Raw genomic sequence first — 18986 nt, 5'->3', positions numbered from 1 at the left:
TCCACCGGATTTGTAGGAGGATGAATCAGGGGACCCTTTCCTTTTCCCACTCCTAATTTTTTCATCCAGTTAGGCATCCTATAAACATAAAACATATTTTAAATTAATTATATTAATATAATTGAATTAACAAAAAAAAAAAAATTAATTCGAACGCCCGGTTTGAGCGTGAACCCCAAAAACAACTTACGTATTCAATCGTTTTGGGTAGGCTTATACCGTAAGAAATACGTCGTTGAGGCTATTGTAAAATTCTTATGTATAACAATATAATACTTTAGATAAATAAATCTATAGATGAAAAAATGTATTACCAATGAATGGAGATTGATAATTCGACGATATATCAAATAGCATCTCATGCTCGATTTCTTATGTAGATTCTCCAGCCATTCTTAAAGTATAGCTAATAGATTAGCAAGTGCAAAAAATTTGCAATTTCAGGGTGCAAAGTGCCAAATTTACAATTTTAGGGTGCAAAGTGCCAAACCCATGTAATTCAAGGGTGCAAAGTGCCAATAATTACCCTGTTCTTTACGTGTTTCGTGCCGAAACACGTGTCCGCTCTCTTCAAAATCCTTCTTCCCTCCCGCCGCTGCTTCGTTTATGGTACCAAGTCACACTTTGCAGCCACTGTCGTTCTCCGTCGGAAAAAAAAATAAAAAAAATTCAATCCTTATGTCTTGGATATTGCTCCGGGAAAACAAAACTGGTCTGTTTGTTGATGTTGCTTGATTTATTCCGGCCATTTTCTTCTCTATTTCTTTTTTGCACATTTTTTTTGCAAAAACGACGCCGTACTGAGATTTCCTTCATTTTTTTGCACTGCAGCCCATTTCTTTTCCCCTTTTCTTCGTATTCTACTGGACAGATTTTTCCTTTGTTTTTCCGAATACTATTTTTTTGTTTGTTGGATTAATTTATGTTCATAATGGTTTAGGATGTGTACCTTTCTTCTGGGGAGCCGATTCCATCAATTATTGTTGTTTTTTTCTGACGATGAAGCTACTGTAGATAAGGCCTGAGGGGAACTCTTATGCACAATTTCGTGAAGGTACAGTCCAGATGAATTATAGTTTGTGCTGCCATTGAAGAAAACATAGATTTTTTTTTCTTTAATTTAATTGCATGATCATTTATGCAATTATGCCTCTTTCTCTTCTATATTTTTCCTGCATTGTACCGTTGATAAGTGTCTCATACGTCTTTTATTTATTCGTAGGCTGTTATTTTTCATCTTCTGGAGGCTTGAGAAGTTTTGAAATTGCTCACAAAGAATTAACGTTGATACCGTGGATTAACAGTTCAGGGCATTTGTGGATTTACTTTCGAAATCTGACGAGGGTTCTCAAAAAGAGGATTGAATCCCCCGAATTGGCGGTTCTGGAAACTGCACATCTCGATATTAGTATTCGGGATTTTTTTTAACGTGGTAAATGTTTCTATCATTCGGATTAATTTACTTTCCATTTTATACCTGTTTTCAAGAGTTCTGTTTTCTAATAATGTGGTTAATATCTCTTGTCCAGTATAAATTTTCATGAAACAAAACAATACCGAATTGTAATACTCACGCTGTATAATTTGGAGTTTAAGTTTTGTTTCGAGATGTTATGTCTGCAAGTGTTGCTATATTTTACTCGGAACAAATGTTGCATTCATCTCTGTTCTCACTAACTCTACAGTGAAATTAAAATTCGTTATTAGCTATTTTCTGTAGGTTTTATTGTGAATTATCCGTATGTTTTTCATCTATATTTTTCAGCGTGCATTATTTTTTTTAATGTTTTTTTTGTATTTTTAGTTTATTTGTTCGTTGATTTTGGTGTTGGTATTGTGATTGATGTGTGCCCTTATTTCCATTTTCCTCTCTAGGTTTTCCCTCGATTTAGTTCGGTGTGATCTCCTTCTCGTTTCTGACTGCATTTTGTGTGTTTATTCGTATTTAAATTTTTTTTTTCTTGGATTTATGTATATGCCAGGCACCCCAAACACTGGACAGTGGTGGGCCTTCGTGTCTTCAATACTTATATTATGTGGACAAGTGGCCTGAAGATGAAGTCAATGTAAGTAAAGTATCTATTCATGTTAATTTCACCCTAAGCGAGAGAATCTAGGTACCACTTTAAGGGCTGAGAACCTCACATTTTCAAAGAATCTTTCAAAGTATGTATATACTATGTATTGCACTAATTACAGTGTCTGTGTTTTTTTTTCATAGGCTTTGAAGCTGTTGAGTGCTTCTTTGTGTACTAATAATGTTCTTACCGACGTCTTCCTCAATTGCACAAGTACTTCAAAGAAATGTGGATGTAAGAGAAAAACTTCACTGGGTTAGGTGGGCAAACTGATAAACAGGAGCAGAAAATGGAGCGGTCCTTCAAAAAAGTTTGGTTTCCCTTATTGGTAATAGGTAAGAGTTTTTTTTTTCCTATAATTATGAGTACTGAAATGACCATCTTGCCCTTTGCTTGGAAAAATTGCTACTTCTTCCAAGTTTTTTTGTTTTCTAAAATGAGAAGATTCGTTGATTTTATTATGGCTGCTGTCTAATGAAGGATTAACGATGTCGAAATTATTGTTATGTGCAGAATATTGTACTTTATGATGCTCGTAACAGGTTTATTATAATGGCATGCCAACATGTTTGTGGTCTTTTTGACAATTCAATTTTGTCATACAGTAGTCGAATTATGCACCCCCTGCTATAACCATAAAGTTTACTTTCCATTTTGCTGGTTTTTTTGATAAGTTATTCTAATTCTACTAACATTGGGAATAGAAGAACCTATAATTAGTATAGTATAAGGTTTCTTCTCCTATTACTTTTACATGTTTTTATTAGTGAAGTGTGTTCTGCCTTTTTATGTATTCTTGGCATCGGTTTGTTTACTCTTGGTTTGTGAAAGAATAAAAAATGAAAGGCTTCACCCGGGCGAGCCTTATAGAGAAGGAGTAAAGTCACTTTTGCCCTGTCTCCTTTTCCCTCTTCATTCTTTCTTGCTCTGCCGTATAGATAGATGTATTCGCTAGTGGCTTTGAATTTATATCGAGTTTGTGTTGATTGAATTTCACGACAAATGCAGAGGCGCAAACAGTTTAGGCTGGGCAAGGAAACGGAAAGGGCTGTAGTGATCATTGGAGAGGTTTAAGGACATCATGAATTTTCTTTGTGGCGCATTGAGAGACAGGTACTTACATACTTATAAGATTTATATTTCCTTCCTTGATATATCCCGTTCATTATGCATGATACATTTTTTGTTAAGAAACAACAAATGGAAGGAATAATTGAAGGGGAAAAATGACCATTGTTATGTTGGTTAAGATTAGATTTGTCTTTTCTATGTGCTCTCTAATTACGGTGTTAATTCCTTCTCTTCATAGATAAGCTTAAGATTAAATGCCCAAATTCCACTAATTGTTTGTCGTTTTTTCTTCCCTTTAGAAACGCATAAAGAATGGCAAGTAATGAAGTGGCTACTATTGCATCTGATATTTCCGTTCCAGATATGCAAAAGTTTTTTGCAAGAAGGGGCCTCCCATACAACTTCAATGATGACGTGGAATTCCAGAATACCCTAAAAAGTGGATATGACCTCATCGTACTCCTCTGAGAAGCTAGCAAATGCAGAGAATCTTTACTAAAGTCTTAGCAGGCGAAAAAGATATCGAAGCCATTGATTTCCAGAACGATAACATCTGAGCGGGATTTATCGAAAAGGCTTTCACATTTGATCTACTGTACGCCATACTGAATCTTGAGCTAGATGGACAATCTTACAGCCGATCTTCAAGACTTATTGTCGTTGCCCTTAATATCTCTCTCCGTAAATTCGAAGAATTACTTAATGGGCTGGGAAGTAAATTGCACGATTCCAAGGATTTATTAAAACAGTCACAAGAGCGTATTCATCTTCAAACCAAACGAATGTAAGTCATTAACAAATTTTCTTGCTGTCCCATGTAGATGCATTTGAATCAATGTAGTCAAAATCCAGATCTAAATCGTAAAATCGTAAGACTTTAAGATTTTACAAACTGAAAAGGAGTAAGATCGCACTAAAATCGCAAGTGCCTTGAAATCGTGTGAAATCGGGTTCAAAATCGTTAAAAACCGATTTTAGTGCGATTTTGGCGATTTTGGTTTGTACATACTTGATTTCTTCCGCTCTTTGGACATACCTGATCTCAGAATTAGGGCTCTTCGCGAATTGGGGGTTTTGTAGATTGAGTTCGAATTTGGTGGTTTTAGTATAATCGATTCTGAAATCCACTATTGACCTAGGATTAATGTGTAACTGAGGTTTAATTAGACAATCTGATACCTAATTGTTGTTATTTGGGTACGTGATTAGTTTTTGGCTTAATTAAGGAAACCAAATTGGGGGATTTTGATGTTTAGACCTAGTCGATCATTTGATTTGGGAATTTGGACTTCTTGTTATGAATCATGGCCTGAATTGACGTTTTCTAGTTTCTGAATTAAGTCGTGAACTGATTCTTAGCATGAAATAAAATTATGAGTACTGAAATGACCATCTTGCCCTTTTGCATGCAAAAATTGCTATTTCTTCCAATATTATGGCTGCTGTCTAATAAAGGTTTCATGATGTCGAAATTATTGTTATGTGCAAAATTTTGTCATACAGTAGTCAGATTATGCACGCTCTGCTATACTTTGGATTTTGCTAGTTTCTTTAATTATTCTACTTACATTGGAAATAGAAGAACCTTTAATTACTATAGTATAATGTTTCTTCCCCTATTACTTTACACGTTTTTATTAGTGAAGTGTGTTCTGCCGTATAGATAGATGTATTTGCTAATGTCTTTGAATTCATATCGAGTTTGTGTTGATTGGATTTCACAACAAATGCAGAGGGGCCAAATAGTATAGGCTGCACAAGGAAAAAGGAAATGAAGAAAGCAATGAAGGACGGAAAGCCAATTATTATTGAGGCAAGTCAGATCCGGCTAAATTGCTATGTATGTCTCTTATTTACATGCTCGTAATTGTTGCCAGTTCTTTATATTTTTCTTTCATCTGCATTATTGACAACTTATCTATCACTTTTAAGCACTTCATGTCTTTATACGCTAAAGACTGAACCGTTTAGAGATTTTATCAAGTCTAAGAAAATGAACACTTGTTTTATATTTGTACTGAACGCACTGCAGTATCAGAGTTGTATTTAATTCAAAGTATTTTGGTAATTCAAAGTAGTTGCATTCATCTATGCTGAAAAGAAAAAAGTAGTACTGACAGCATTTTCCAGTGTCTTCATGTTCCTCTTTCTTCTCAGAGATATGCTCTGATATATTAGCTTGTGGAATGCAACTAATAACTTGTGCTGGTATGCTGATATATGTCATTTTTTTGCAACAATTACAGGGCATACATTTGGATCCTAGTATTTACTTGACTTGATGGATGATGAAAATAAATCATCGACCAACTTACCAGCAAAAGATGAAGAGAAGTGCTCAGCAAAAGATAAAGCAAAAGATGAAGAGAAATGCTCGAAAAGTAAAAAGTGGAAGCTCAACCGAGAATATACTGCTCCATCTGCTGCTAATCAGAACAATGACAATATTTCCACTCAAGAGTGCGGAAAGCAATATCTGGTGTGGATATGGTTTCGGGTGCTCTAAAATCTTTGAGTGTAGGTGGCAGCATACCTGACTCTAAAGGTGAAAAATCTCATTCTATACTGTAATTTCCTTGTAAAAGATAATTTTTCCTTTGTTTTTTTTTCCTTTCAACTTTACAGGTCAGCTCTAACTTCTCAGTGTCTTAACAGGTGAAATGGTAACAAATGCTGGCACAACTGAGGCTCCCAAAGTCAATAAAGGCAAGGCTGGTCCTGAACCTATTATTATTCCTATAATCCTAAAGATGGCTGAGTTTGATCATAAGGTGCGTCTGAAATTGCTTGTGTTGAAAGGCGTAAAGTCTATATAGCTTAAAACTTACCTCTTCAACATGACCTGAAGATTTGAAATCCGTATACTGGCTGTGTGCAAGAATGTCATAATAGATAAAACAATGAGCAACAATTAAAATCTTCAAAAATTGGAAGTAGGATTGATTAATGTAAGGTCAACAATTTTGTTCTAACATACAAGACCGGATATTATGATGGGTTGACGAATTCAAGAATTTTTTCTATTGCGTTGACACCATATTTTTTGGTGGAATTTTGCCTTAAATAAGTTAACTATTTTTCACAGGCTTTGCTAGAGGAATGGGTATCTGCTCGTAGCAGTGATAAATACCCAATACAGGTTGGTACCAAGAACTCTAATGGAAGCATAATTACTTTGTTCCTCACTTGCCAGCTTCTCAATGATAACTTTGTCAAGTTTCGTTTAGACAAGGTTCCCTCTTCTATTGTCTCTGCCTCAAATAATTATTTGACAAACACTATATACTTCTTTTTCCAGGGCAATAATAAGTTAATTGGCAACTTGAAAACCATCCAGGACTACCTCTGTTCGTTCAAGTCACAGGTATGATCATTTGAGGCCCTAACGAAAGCTCAGACAAACTTCAGGGGTTAATTTTTTTCCGTGGAAATAAATAAAACCTCAACCTAAGAAAAAAGGGGAAAAACGTACCTTTTCTTTTGCTTTTTTTGGCTAATAGACGTCTTCTTTACTCTTTCAGGCAATCATAAATGCTCAAGTAATTCATGATAAAAGGCTTGTAGTATTTGTAGGCGTTCTGTTAAGTAAAGTACCACATCATATACGGTTCACGTGGTCTCTATAAACTCGTCGAAAAATTGCCAATTTGCCACCCTCCAGGGACGTAAGAGAGTATCAAGAAGATCGCAAATGTGCAATCTTGATACGAAACTACCATTTTCAGGTGACGCTTTTCACTCTTACTTGTCGTGATGGTCATGTGAAACTCTTTGAGTTGAGTTTGATTTATTGAAAAAAAAAATTGTGGTGCAATTATTCGGTGCTCTGTTATCATGTCTATATATAATAGAATTAGTAGTATATACTTAATTTGATTCTTGATTAGGAAATGTTTTGATTTTTATGCAACTCGTAAAGGGGCTTTGAGTTTTCATTTGTATATCTGTATGGTGCAATAATAGTTCAAGTATCTTATTTTGCTCGACAATCAGGTGAAGGTGGGCTTGAAGAAATTATTATTGGTACCGCAGCTATGAAGTGGATACGACCTCAGCATACTCCTCTGAGAAGCCGGCAAATAGTTTAGGCTGCACGAGGAAAAGGAAATGGCTGAATGGAGAGGTTTCACAACGATGTGTATATTTTCAAGTAAGTACATACTTGAACGACGAGCATAATTGGTGTTCTTTGTTGTTTATGCACTTAAAGAGAGGGCCTGCAATTGAATAATTTTCGGAAAAAGTATATCGTCACCTACAAGTTCCAATCTGTTGACACTTATATCTTTCTTGATTTTCTAATAATCCAAATTTCCTGGGAAAAAAATGATCATGTTCTCGATAACTACAGATGCAATAGAAGTTGGCTTCTGATATACGAAGATTGTATCGTTGCCTAATGAATATCATGTAGGTGAGATGCCAAATATAGTTTTCCTACCCCTTACACACATAAGGCACATGCAAAACCTGTCATAACCGTAACACCGTTATTACCTCCTAAACCAACTGTGGAATTCCCATTGGTGGAGCTCCACATGCCAAGGTGGGGCCTATTTTGGAAGTAGCCGTTTTTATCCCTAGATTCATTGTAACATAATGAGTAGACTGTTCATGCTTACAAATAAAGGCATTCGTCTATAATCTGAATGAAAGATAAAAAAAAAGAGTAAATTACCTTCTGAATAGAGTGAAAGGTAAAAAAAAAAGAGTAAATTACCTTATGAGTTAAGGTAAACTCCGAAAAATTTCTCATGTTTGAGTAATTACAACCATCTCTCAACTATGAATTTTCTTACACGTCCACTCTTGTGGTGTCGAATTTAGTAAAATCTTCTAGATTATGTTGAATATTCTCCAGTTTGTACCCGTTTTATCCATTCGAGCTCCACATTTTAAAATATGATCATCATAAGATGTGTCTCTTGGCTCGTAAATATTAGATTATGGTGCATCAGAAACTGTATTTTTGCAAAAAACGAGTACAAACTAGAGAATATTTCGTGAAATCTAGAAGATTATGTTGAATTTGACACGAGAAGGGTGGATGTATAAGAAGATTCATAGTTAAAGGGTGGTTGTAATTACCCAAACATGAGAGACTTTTTCGTAATTACCCATCATGGCCGTAATTTCGCCTAAAAAAATGTCTATATTTTAATTTTTTCCCTTTCTTTAACAAACAGGCCCCTAAGTAATTATGGTAGGGGCCTAAATGCAGTTTCTTTGTTCTTTACGTATTTTCTGCCCGAAACACGTGTCCGCTCTCTTCAAAATCCTTCTTCTCTCCCGCCGCTGCTTCTTTTCTGGTACCAAGTCACACTTTGCAGCCGCTGTCGTTCTCCGTCGGAAAAAAAACTCAATTCTTATGTCTTGGATATTACTTTCCATTTTATACCTGTTTTCAAGAGTTCTGTTTTCTAATAATGGGGTTAATATCTCTTGTCCAGTATACATATTCATGAAACAAAACAATACCGAGTTTAATGCTCATGCTGTATAATTTGGAGTTTAAGTTTTGTTTCGAGATGTTACGTCTGCAAGTGTTGCTATATTTTACTCGGAACAAATGTTGCATTCATCTCTGTTCTCACTAACTCTACAGTGAAATTAAAATTCGTTATTAGCTATTTTCTGTAGGTTTTATTGTGAATTATCCATATGTTTTTCATCTATATTTTTCAGCCTGCATTATTTTTTTTAATGTTTTTTTTTTGAATTTTTAGTTTATTTGTTCGTTTATTTTGGTGTTGGTATTGTGATTGATGCGTGCCTTTATTTTCATTTTCCTCTCTACGTTATCCCCGATTTAGTTCGGTGTGATCTCCTCGTTTCTGACTGCATTTTGTGTGATTATTTGTATTTACATGAACCTCGATACTGCATTAAGGCTCTTTCTGTAGAATCTATGATGATACAAAGAGTGCACGAGGCATTCTCAGGGAGATATTACCGAGCAATCCTCGCTGATTTTAGCCAATAGAGATGCTGCTCTTTTGTTGTCTTATTCCCTGATAATATGCTTAATGGGTATCAGCATAATGTACAGGTGAAGGAAAAGATGACCGAAGAGGATTTCATCAGGAATTACCGGCATAGTAATTTAATGGAGTTACTGACCTCCCCCGTGATTTCCTGCCAGAGCTCTTATTACTCAATGGGCAAGAATGAGATTCGCAGCACACCTGAACAAGGAGCTGGTTTTGCTGAAATGACTCCTGGTCCTCGGGTTGATTTGATGCACAAGTCCAGAAAAAGTTTCTCCGTACATCGTCTCTGATTACATTACAGAGCCTACCTCGACCACGACATATTTGAAATCATGTCTGGTCCAACGATTGATGCTATCTCAGTGGTGTTTGATCATGCTGAATATGAGGATGTTCTGGTAAACATGTACCGATGGATTCCTGGCTTTTGCAAAGATATCTGCATGCCATGATCATCTCGAAGATGTTTGGATTATCTAGTAATGTCGGTGCAAGGTTACAACGTTATTGTATCCCGATCTGTACACGAAAGAAAACCTAACAATGGCCGCAGCCTAATCCAAAGCGATCAGCTTGAAACTGTTGATTGATACCAAAGCCAAAAGAGTCCTGTATGCCGAAGCCGGCAAAGATTTCGTCGATTTCCTCTTTCAGGTATGCCGGTGGGGTACAGTCGTTAGTCTTCTGAGAAACCAAGGAAAAGTCGGCTCATTAGAGGAAAAAATGGCCAATTTTGGCAAGGATGAGGTATTAATTATAACTAGCTTTTCTGTTATTTTGCTTCAAAGAATCTTTCAAAGTATGTATATATTATGTATTGCACTAATTACTGTGTCTGTGTTTTTTTTTTTCGTAGGCTTTGAAGCTGTAGAGTGCTTCTTTGTATACTAATAATTTTCTTACCGATGGTCTTCCTCAATTGCACAAGTACTTCAAAGAAACGTGCATGTAAGAGAAAAACGTAACCGTGGTTAGGTGGGCAAACATATAAAAAGGAGCAGAAAATGGAGCGGTCCTTCAAAAAAGTTTGGTTTCATCCTTATTGGTAATAGTTAAGAGTTTTTTTTTTCTTTCTATAATTATGAGTACTGAAATGACCATCTTGCCCTTTTGCTTGGAAAAATTGCTATTTCTTCCAAGTTTTTTTGTTTTCTAAAATGAGAAGATTCGTTGATTTTATTATGGCTGCTGTCTAATGAAGGATTAACTATGTCGAAATTATTGTTATGTGCAAAATATTGTACTTTATGATGCTCCTAACAGGTTTATTATAATGACATGCCAACATGTTTGTGGTCTTTTTGACAATTCAATTTTGTCATACAGCAGTCGGATGACAAAATTATTCTTTTAACCACAAAGTTTCTTTGATAAGTTATTGTACTAACATTGGGAATAGAAGAACCTATAATTACTATAGCATAAGGTTTTCTTTCGCTAGTGGCTTTGAATTCATATCGCGTTTGTGTTGATTGGATTTCACGACAAATGCAGAGGCGCAAACAGTTTAGTCTGGGCAAGGAAATGGAAAGGGCTGTAGTGATCATTGGAGAGGTTTAAGGACATCATGAATTTTCTTTGTGGCGCATTGAGAGACAGGTACTTACATACTTATAAAATTTATATTTCCCTCCTCGATATATCCCGTTTATTAGATATGATACATTTTTTGTTAAGAAACAACAAATGGAAGGAATAATGAAGGGGAAAAATGACCATTGTTATGCTGGTTAAGATTAGATTTGTCTTTTCTATGTGCTCTCTAATTTCGGTGTTAATTCCTTCTCCTCATAGATAAGCTTATGATTAAATGCTGAAATTCCACTAATTGTTTGTCGTTTTTTCTTCCCTTTAGAAACAGCATAAAGAATGGCGAGTAATGAAGGGGCTTCCCATACACTTCAGTGATGACGTGAGTTACAGAATGTCCTAAGAGTATCCTATGAAGTAGATAGGACCTTAGTACACTCCTCCGAGAAGCTACCAAATACTAAATGTCTTAGCTGGCGAAAACAACATCGAAGCAATTGATTTCCAAAACGATAACATTTCAGTAGAATTTATCGAAAAGGCTTTCACATTTGATCTATTCTATGCCATACTGAATATCGAGCTGAGAGACATGCCCTTAATATCTCTTTCCGTAAATTCGAACAATTACTTAATGGGCTGGGAAGTAAATTGCACGATTCCAAGGATTTATTTTTAAAACAGTCGCAAGAGCGCATTCATCTTCAAATCAAACGAATGTAAGTCATTAACACATTTTCTTGCTCTTCCATGTAGATGCATTTGAATTCATATTGCGTCTGTACTGATTGGGTTTCACAACAATGCAGAGGGGGCAAATAGTTTAGGCTGCACAAGGAAAAGGAAACGGCTGATTGGAGAGCTTTCGCAACAAATCCAGATGATGTATATTTTCAAGTTACCTAATTGGAGAGACAGGTAAGTACATACTTGATTTCTTCCGCTCTTTCGACATTTTAATTTTATTTCATATCTTCCGAGAAGAGCTTAGTTGGCGTTCTTTGTTATTTATGCACTTAAAGAGAAGGCCTGCAGTTATATAGTTTTCGGAAAAAAGTATATCGCCACCTTCAAGTTCCAATCTGTTGACACTGATATCTTTCTTGATAACTACGGATGCAATTGTTAGCTAAGGAATATAATGTAGATTAAGTTTCTGACTCTGGTGACAGTAAATGAGAGCTTTACTTAGATAACACTCAAAATCTTAACTCCGCCTCATCTGAACATTGTTTGGTCGGTAGATATGTTCTTGCACTATTCTGAAAATGAATTATATTGATGAGATAAAAAAGATGAAATTAGATAACCATTTCTTTAGCAACTCCTGATTTTCCTCCTTGAATTTCGCAATTTCTGCTTCCAACTCCATAGTGTATTCCTGTACATCCACACAAGAATACATTTTTTCCTCTCACTGCATTAGAATCTTCATCAGTGGAGCTAATACGTCGTCAACAGACAACAATCAGTTTTTATTTTCAAAATTCGTTTTCCTTCAAATTGCATTCAGCAACTTCTTAATGGAGAAATCCAATATAAACGACTGTCATACATATTTCCCTAACACATATACAACTGAAACTATATATAATTAACTAAAAATGCTAAAAATAAGTAGAAAATCTTGTTGGACCCAATTGAATGGGCCCAACTGAAAATAGGCTCGTTTATCGAGTTATTAGAATATACTACTACCGGACTGCGGACTGTGTGGACGCCGTCAGTCCATTCTATATAAGCCGAAACTAGATAACCATTGATCTTTCCACTTATAGATACCTCGAATGATTGTGTTTCTCCCAATGCTCGAAAGGTAAGGATTGTTGGGTTCACCACAATCCTATAATCTGAGCTGGTGCTTGTTTTCACCTCGTATCTCGAGTTTTGTACTCCTACATTTGTGACCTTCCTCGTAAAATTTTCAGAAAAGCTGGTCCCACTAACTCGAACAGTCATTGAGGGGTAGTTCATATCTTTAGGTGCGTTAACTCCATTGCAGCTACTATTAACTGTAAATAGTTGTCTCAGTTTTGCTGTATTATATCCTGAATTGCAAAGGAGATTAATATAATCCTCCGTCGATATTTCGTACACGAGCCCAGGATCAATAGCTTTTCGTGGATCAACATGACCAGCTCCGTATGAAAATTCAGCTAGTTGGTCCTTTGAGGCATCCATTCTCGAGGCTGCAACAAATTAACAAATTGAAATAATTAAACATTAGCTATAATGGGAAGAAAAAAAAGTACATTTGGATTTATTTTATTTATAGGGTTAACTCAAGATTACCTGTCGTCATTAGAGCGGATTTGATGGCCGAAGATGACCAGTCTAGATGAAAGGATTTTACATAAGCGGCTGCCCCGGTGACATGGGGGCAGGACATTGAGGTTCCAGAGAGAATGCTATAAGGGACAGATCTTTTATCATTTGTTGGTGAAACTGATGGTGAATATGCTGCCAAAATTTCGACTCCGGGCGCTGTAATATCCGGCTGCATGTACAAAATATAGATATATATGATACGATTTATAATGCAATAAGACAATAGCAACATTGTGATAATATGTGAAGTGCAAGTAAAGCAAAAAAAAGAAGAAAGAAAAGAAAAACCAGTTGTGTATACCTTCAAAATATCCGGAATAAACGGATTTGGTCCCCTCGAAGAGAAGCTTGCAACGTGAGGTGCATCCGTATTGTTTATTGCTTCACTAGCTAATATGCCCGCTATAGGAGATCTACACAGATCACATTCAGTAATTTTGACTTAATACAATTCATTAATGCATTAAGCTGATGTATTGAAAAGTGGATGAAAAAGAAGGTGTCTGAACTAGGCAAAATGTAAAGTATATATGAACTCTTTTTTTCTTCAACTAATTACAATAGTTGACTTATATGTATCCAGTGTGCTACATATCTGGTAAAGAAAATGGTAAAGACGATGATGTACTAATTCAGCTACATTTCAATTCTGCTTGTGTTTGATCGGCTCCAACTGTAATTTAATACAAAGGTTTCTTTCAAGATTGTGTTAGCTCTTAGTTTTGGATAGGATTCTTTCATCTTCTGTTAGTGGCAAGTGGAAACTTGTAACTTTTATCATCAAATTAGTCATAGTTCGATTTTTCTAAGAGAGAGTGAGAGAGGAAAAAAACATATTCCAATGAACGTCTGAAGTTGTAGTAGGTTTTTGACAGCAGCTTATAAGTTGAAACATAGTTATTATTCAAGTTTGCGTTACACTTTATTTCATGATCATGCATTAAACTAATTAGATGTTACCTTGTGGAGCTATAATAACTCTGAATCGAGTTGAAATCGTCCCCATTCAAGCTTGATGCGGCTATGGGAACTACGTACGACACGTCCGAGGAACTGGCATATGCAATGACTCCAAGACCTCCAACAGTAGAAACTTCGTCTATACCATCGTAGTTGTTGCACATCACAATTTTATCTTTTACTACACTTGGCTCCAAACAACCTTTAGCACATGACCTGAAATTCAAAATAAACAAGTTATTGTCTTACATTTTACATTCTAGAACGAGATATTTAAAGAGGGATATCGAGAAATTACCTTGCAGCATCTTTGTGACATCGAGTTTCATCTCCGTAAATTATTGGTAAACTAGTCCCGTGTAAATTGAATGAGTTGACCGATTTTCCCTGTAGCACAAATTAACAATCAATTAATATATTACAATAACAATTACAGCCTAAGACTATATATAATATACTTACAATATACGTCTTTCCATCCCCTAAAGTGACCTTCGTGATTATTGCTCGGTCGGTACTGCTAGCAGCGACCGAGAAGATCCACGGGGCGACACTTCCAATAGTTGCTTTGCCCCCATCGTTTCCAGCGGCTTGTACAACCAATATACCTCTTGCCGATGCGTGGAATCCACCGATTGCAATAGGGTCACTTTCTAAATTAGGATATTTTCCTCCAACAGAAATCGAAATGAGGTCAACGCCATCAGCAATTGCATCGTCGAATGCATGTAGGAGGTCAACTCCATAGCAGTTCGTACCATGGCACGCCTTATAAACGGCCATTTTCGCCGATGGCACGCCGCCTCTGGCAATCCCACCGGCAATGCCGTAGAAGTTGGCATCGACGGGGCGTCCTGCTGCAGTAGAAGCTGTATGACTTCCGTGGCCAATATCATCCCTAGAAGTATTCTTGTTTGGTCTGAAGAAATTGTAGTACCGAGCTCCTATCAATTTGGGAGTTAACACATGACAGGAGAAGTTATTTTTTGTGGTTTCTCGATAGAGAACAAGAAATGTTCGTATCCTTCTTCACAAAGCTTCCGGATCTTCTAGTAATTAATTTCTTTTGACATGCTGCATTATTTGGTTTCTTTTACCATGTTTTTGAGTTTCTTTGACAAGGCTTTGACCAGTTCTATATTTCGAAACTCCAGTCTACGTAGCTATTTCTTATCTCGATAAGGGTTCTTGAACTATTAGAACAAACTTGGATTTTTGTGATAATTGTAAATTCGTCAACATCGTGTTTTCGTATGAGCAATAATATAATAGATTAGAGACTGAATTTCCATGTTATGTGATATATTGATTTTAGGAGCACAGAAAAAGTCAAGATTTCTCTAGTTGGTCAAATTGGCAGTAACGAGGATTTGCCATGTTTTGTCTATTGCCCAGAAAATAGGATTTACGAGCGTGCATACCTCTGATTTATTCTGTAATATTAATGGATTCTATGATTTACCTCAAAGTATTGGAAAAATATTCAAGTATCAAGGATGCGTATGTCATGCATTCAGTATGTACATGACCATTTTTATTTTTTATGAGCACATAGACAGTCATCATTTTATTTCTTGTTCTTATTTAACGTCATTCTTTATACTCTCGTATTTACGATGATAAGTGAAACAATTGTCTTGTGCAGCTGAATCGTATCTTTACAGGTAAAGATCTTATGGTAAAAAGTGAAAGGAAATTGTCTAAGAATCAAGAGATTGTGGATGGCTAAAATTCAGAGGATTATGCTTACCTCGATCGTGGTAAGAAAATACTTATTTTTTACAATATTAGTAGGGTTTCTACTAGTCTTGTGTGCCTAGCATATTCCAAAAACTAGAAGATGTATGTGTCGTATATTTAAATAAAATTGGGCCATCTTACAAGAAACGAAAGGAAGATGGACGCACCTCTATCAAATAATATTATAATTAGATATGGTCACGAAATTAGACTGGATTCCTTATACGTGGAGGATCTATTACAGCTTAGAGGGGTAATATGGTCATTTTGACTGCCTAAAACAACTCATAATTAGAAATGTTTTTTGCCGTATGTATCACACGATTTCCTCTGAAGTAATGCAGTTTGCACTCGTTGTTTACTCTAAAGAAGCAAGGCAAATCTTCTAAACATCTCACAACAGAGAATAGAGTAATTCTTATTGAGAAGTGACTAAACACTTTGTGCCGGGAATTTAACATTTGCGAGCGACTATTTTCTTATAGAATGACCATCAGTTGAAATCTTGCTATGTTTGTTTAGGATTTTCTATGGTTATGATGCTCTTCTTGAAGATAATAGCAAATTTGTATTTGCTTCTAAATGTAAATACGAGCACAATTTCAATCCACTGTATGCACAAATTCATAACGGGACATTTATTGAATATCTTATAAACATATTAACATGATATATATTTGTCGTGATAACACACAATATATACACATTTGAAGTGTAATTTTGTTACAGGGAGTGAAAAGTACCAGCCAACTTTTCGTGTTCTTCGTCTGTGAGGGAGGCCGCAAATCCGTTGAAGCTCCTTTTGTAGCTTCTCAGCAAGTTCTGCTTCATGAATCTGTGCGTAAATGAGTTCATCAATTATTTTTCTTGAAGCTGAAAAAAATAAATAGATAACAAATTTCATGAAGTTTTACTTGACGGTTCTCATGTGTCACGAATGGTTTGTGCGAATTGGGGCTATTGTGTAAGTGGACCATCTATTAAGGCCCCGTTTGGTTGCCAAGATAAGCCATGATTAACTAAATAGTTGGACTTAGTTTGATGTTTGGTATCCTCAATAAATTGCCGGGTCGACCCGCCAAAATTATATAATCATGGGTTATCTAGCTTTATCTTGGCTTACCTTGCCTTCTAATGAATTTTTTTGTTGGACGTTTCAAGCTCCAATAAAATAATTGGGTCTCATTAGATTATTTAATCTTATCTTGACTAATCTTATCTTGCCAACCAAACGGGGACTAAAGGCATTAAAAATGATGATTTATATTAAACAAGGTCGTGCAGGTATATCAGATGGCTAGGCTACGATCTATTTGCTGAATGTGCTTAAGAGTCCAATTAGTGTGTTTATTTTTATGATTTTGGGAAGTCTTTATTTTCTCCTTTTTTATTCAGATATTAATTTCTGTTCTGAATCAAGAAATGCAAGAATGCTTATTTTTATAATGCAATACTCTGATTGTATGCAGCTGCTAAAAATTTGCGATTTTGGTGTGGCCAGAACGAGCAGAGACAAAGGGCTATATATGATGGTACCTTCCTCAGTAATCTCTTACCAACTCATTCGTCATACTATCGACTGACCAGATTCTCTGACTATTAGATGACGGGTTTTGATTTATCAAATAAATAGTTATGTACGTATTCTTTCATAATACGTGGCATGCCTCAACCTTCTTTTATTTTTACCTTTTTAAAGAATTAAAAAAAAAAATCTAGGTCGATGCATGTATGTGATTGTTGAAGCAGACTAAAATGTTCGTGTAGGAGTTAACATTCAACTCATATATCGTATATATTCCATGTGTTTTTTCTTTACGTCGTTTCATCTGGCAATCTTTTGTTCTTCAGAGAAAAGATCAACGAACACTTTAGTGTATGGATAATGTTTTGTAACGCAATAATACATGCTTATTTTCTGTCACGAGTGATGAGGAAACTCCCATGTTTTTCCTGATTCCCAGTTTTCTTGGAATCCGGGGAAGAAAATATGCTATTTTACACTCTTTGTAATAATGCTTAGTTTTTACTTTCTTGAATTTAAGCAGGAAGCGAAAAGACGGGCACTAGCAACCAGATTATATTCTCTGTCCGGCTTCTGCCAAAATTGTACATACTTATCTAAATCACCAGTGAAGTTATAGAAAGATAGATGAACTTGTCAGATACCGTTGTTTCGGATAACAGCTTACTGTATAGTTTATTTACTATATATATATATATATATATATATTACGAGAGATAACATATTCTCAGATAATTTGTATGCAGTTGTTAAGTCTGCTACATTTGGCAAGATAGAAATCAGAGAGATACTATATAGTTTATTTACTAAAAGAATATTTTTAAGTATGGAGATGTTCTTGAGGTTTTATAATATGTGATGAGGTGTTTCTAATGTTGAATAGTTATAATATGATATGTGCATAATTTGTGTTTGTGTTCTTCAAACAGAACAGCAAATTCAATTTTGCAGGGGAAAATGATTAGTTTATTTTTTTTTTTACCTTTGAAACTGTTTGTTTTATACTCAAAGTGAGTCATGAAAAAATTAATAATTTCCTTGTGGCTCTACCTACACTTCTACATAGGAGTCGGATTGAACGGATCGGAATTAGTATTTTCGCAAAATTTTCAAAAAAATTCGGAAGTACAAATTAGTTCCAATTTCAATTTCAATTCAAAAAAATTTCTAAACCTAAAAATTCATTCATTCCAATTCGAAAGGGCTCGGGAACAAAGGGGAAAATCTGTTTATAATTGTGTGTTACAAAATTTTTGAAATCTAAAAGTTGGATTTTCGATTCCAACTTGCACCCCTACTTCTAAAAATTATCCCCCCCCCCCCCCCCCCAAAAAAAAACCTACATATTAAACTCGCAGGAAAGGATTAACTGCCACAATACTTACTATGATCATTTTTCTCACAGTATACAAGTGAATAAGAAATATGAATTAAAAAAAAAATGTTACCTTGTATCGACGATTTCACGGAGCAGGCCATAGTGGTCGGTAGTCGTCGTCTCGGAGAGACTTCCGAGATATGCAATGTAGACCTACATTGAGAAGAAATGATAGTAAGTGCATCGATTCAATTAAACCAAAAAAAAAAAATCAAAAAAGAAACAAGAAAATAACTTGCCTGCCTGGTCTCTATAGTTGCATGAACCTGGGAAGCGAAAAGCAGGAAAAATACGAGAGCTCCGACAAAAGGAGAGACGAGCGATGATGAAGTCATCCGAATTGCAAGTGACCTCCAAAACACAGCGACCTTGCCAAATCCAACCAT

General features: G+C 35.6%; 3 protein-coding genes across 8 annotated transcripts; 2 read left to right on the top strand and 1 right to left on the bottom strand.

The window, feature by feature from the left end:
* The first annotated feature begins 509 nt into the window (after positions 1-509).
* LOC105967490 (uncharacterized) lies at positions 510-17524 on the top strand. 6 transcript variants are annotated; one of them, XM_088826383.1, is made up of 22 exons: positions 510-712; positions 941-1054; positions 1305-1432; positions 1983-2066; positions 2222-2413; positions 3087-3191; positions 3449-3933; positions 4883-4962; positions 5396-5694; positions 5805-5920; positions 6235-6288; positions 6448-6513; positions 6671-6874; positions 7143-7299; positions 9199-9886; positions 9996-10184; positions 10634-10738; positions 10995-11388; positions 11479-11587; positions 15603-15717; positions 16427-16534; positions 17167-17524. In XM_088826383.1, exons 9-13 carry the CDS (start codon positions 5637-5639, stop codon positions 6773-6775), a joined length of 399 nt encoding a protein of 132 aa, XP_088682509.1. In that variant the 5' UTR covers positions 510-712; positions 941-1054; positions 1305-1432; positions 1983-2066; positions 2222-2413; positions 3087-3191; positions 3449-3933; positions 4883-4962; positions 5396-5636; the 3' UTR covers positions 6776-6874; positions 7143-7299; positions 9199-9886; positions 9996-10184; positions 10634-10738; positions 10995-11388; positions 11479-11587; positions 15603-15717; positions 16427-16534; positions 17167-17524. The 6 variants fall into 6 exon arrangements, with proteins under 6 accessions (XP_088682509.1, XP_088682508.1, XP_088682507.1 ...); XM_088826382.1 differs by having other exon boundaries at positions 551-712; positions 1223-1432; XM_088826381.1 differs by having other exon boundaries at positions 551-712; positions 1223-1432; positions 4883-4989.
* On the top strand, positions 9169-10010 carry LOC148766590 (ARF guanine-nucleotide exchange factor GNOM-like). Its single transcript, XM_088827347.1, has 4 exons — positions 9169-9395; positions 9441-9537; positions 9794-9886; positions 9996-10010. The coding sequence occupies exons 1-4, from the start codon at positions 9169-9171 to the stop codon at positions 10008-10010; spliced, it is 432 nt and encodes a 143-aa protein (XP_088683473.1).
* LOC105967447 (subtilisin-like protease SBT4.4) lies at positions 12174-18986 on the bottom strand. Its single transcript, XM_012992042.2, has 9 exons — positions 18840-18986; positions 18671-18753; positions 16441-16532; positions 14420-14952; positions 14256-14344; positions 13958-14173; positions 13299-13410; positions 12962-13166; positions 12174-12858 (listed from the first exon to the last, which is right to left on the bottom strand). The coding sequence occupies exons 1-9, from the start codon at positions 18984-18986 to the stop codon at positions 12254-12256; spliced, it is 2082 nt and encodes a 693-aa protein (XP_012847496.2). The 3' UTR covers positions 12174-12253.

The sequence above is a fragment of the Erythranthe guttata genome, chromosome 12 (genome assembly GCF_056151865.1).
Source record: "Erythranthe guttata isolate IM_541 chromosome 12, IM_541, whole genome shotgun sequence".
In the NCBI taxonomy this organism is placed as follows: Eukaryota; Viridiplantae; Streptophyta; class Magnoliopsida; order Lamiales; family Phrymaceae; genus Erythranthe; species Erythranthe guttata.
The sequence above is the reverse complement of the archived record's forward strand: the minus strand, read 5'-3'. Positions and strand labels throughout refer to the sequence as shown.

Coding starts and splice junctions, on each gene's coding strand:
- LOC105967490 (XM_088826383.1), top strand. CDS start 5,637: ATGGTTTCGGGTGCTCTAAAATCTTTGAGTGTAGGTGGCAGCATACCT. Junction 6,289..6,447: donor GTGATAAATACCCAATACAG/GTTGGTACCAAG, acceptor TTCTTTTTCCAG/GGCAATAATAAGTTAATTGG. Junction 6,514..6,670: donor TCTGTTCGTTCAAGTCACAG/GTATGATCATTT, acceptor TTACTCTTTCAG/GCAATCATAAATGCTCAAGT.
- LOC105967447 (XM_012992042.2), bottom strand. CDS start 18,986: ATGGTTGGATTTGGCAAGGTCGCTGTGTTTTGGAGGTCACTTGCAATT. Junction 18,754..18,839: donor CAACTATAGAGACCAGGCAG/GCAAGTTATTTT, acceptor TTCTCAATGTAG/GTCTACATTGCATATCTCGG. Junction 14,174..14,255: donor TGTCACAAAGATGCTGCAAG/GTAATTTCTCGA, acceptor TTTGAATTTCAG/GTCATGTGCTAAAGGTTGTT.
- LOC148766590 (XM_088827347.1), top strand. CDS start 9,169: ATGCTTAATGGGTATCAGCATAATGTACAGGTGAAGGAAAAGATGACC. Junction 9,396..9,440: donor CGGGTTGATTTGATGCACAA/GTCCAGAAAAAG, acceptor ATTACATTACAG/AGCCTACCTCGACCACGACA. Junction 9,538..9,793: donor CTGAATATGAGGATGTTCTG/GTAAACATGTAC, acceptor TTCCTCTTTCAG/GTATGCCGGTGGGGTACAGT.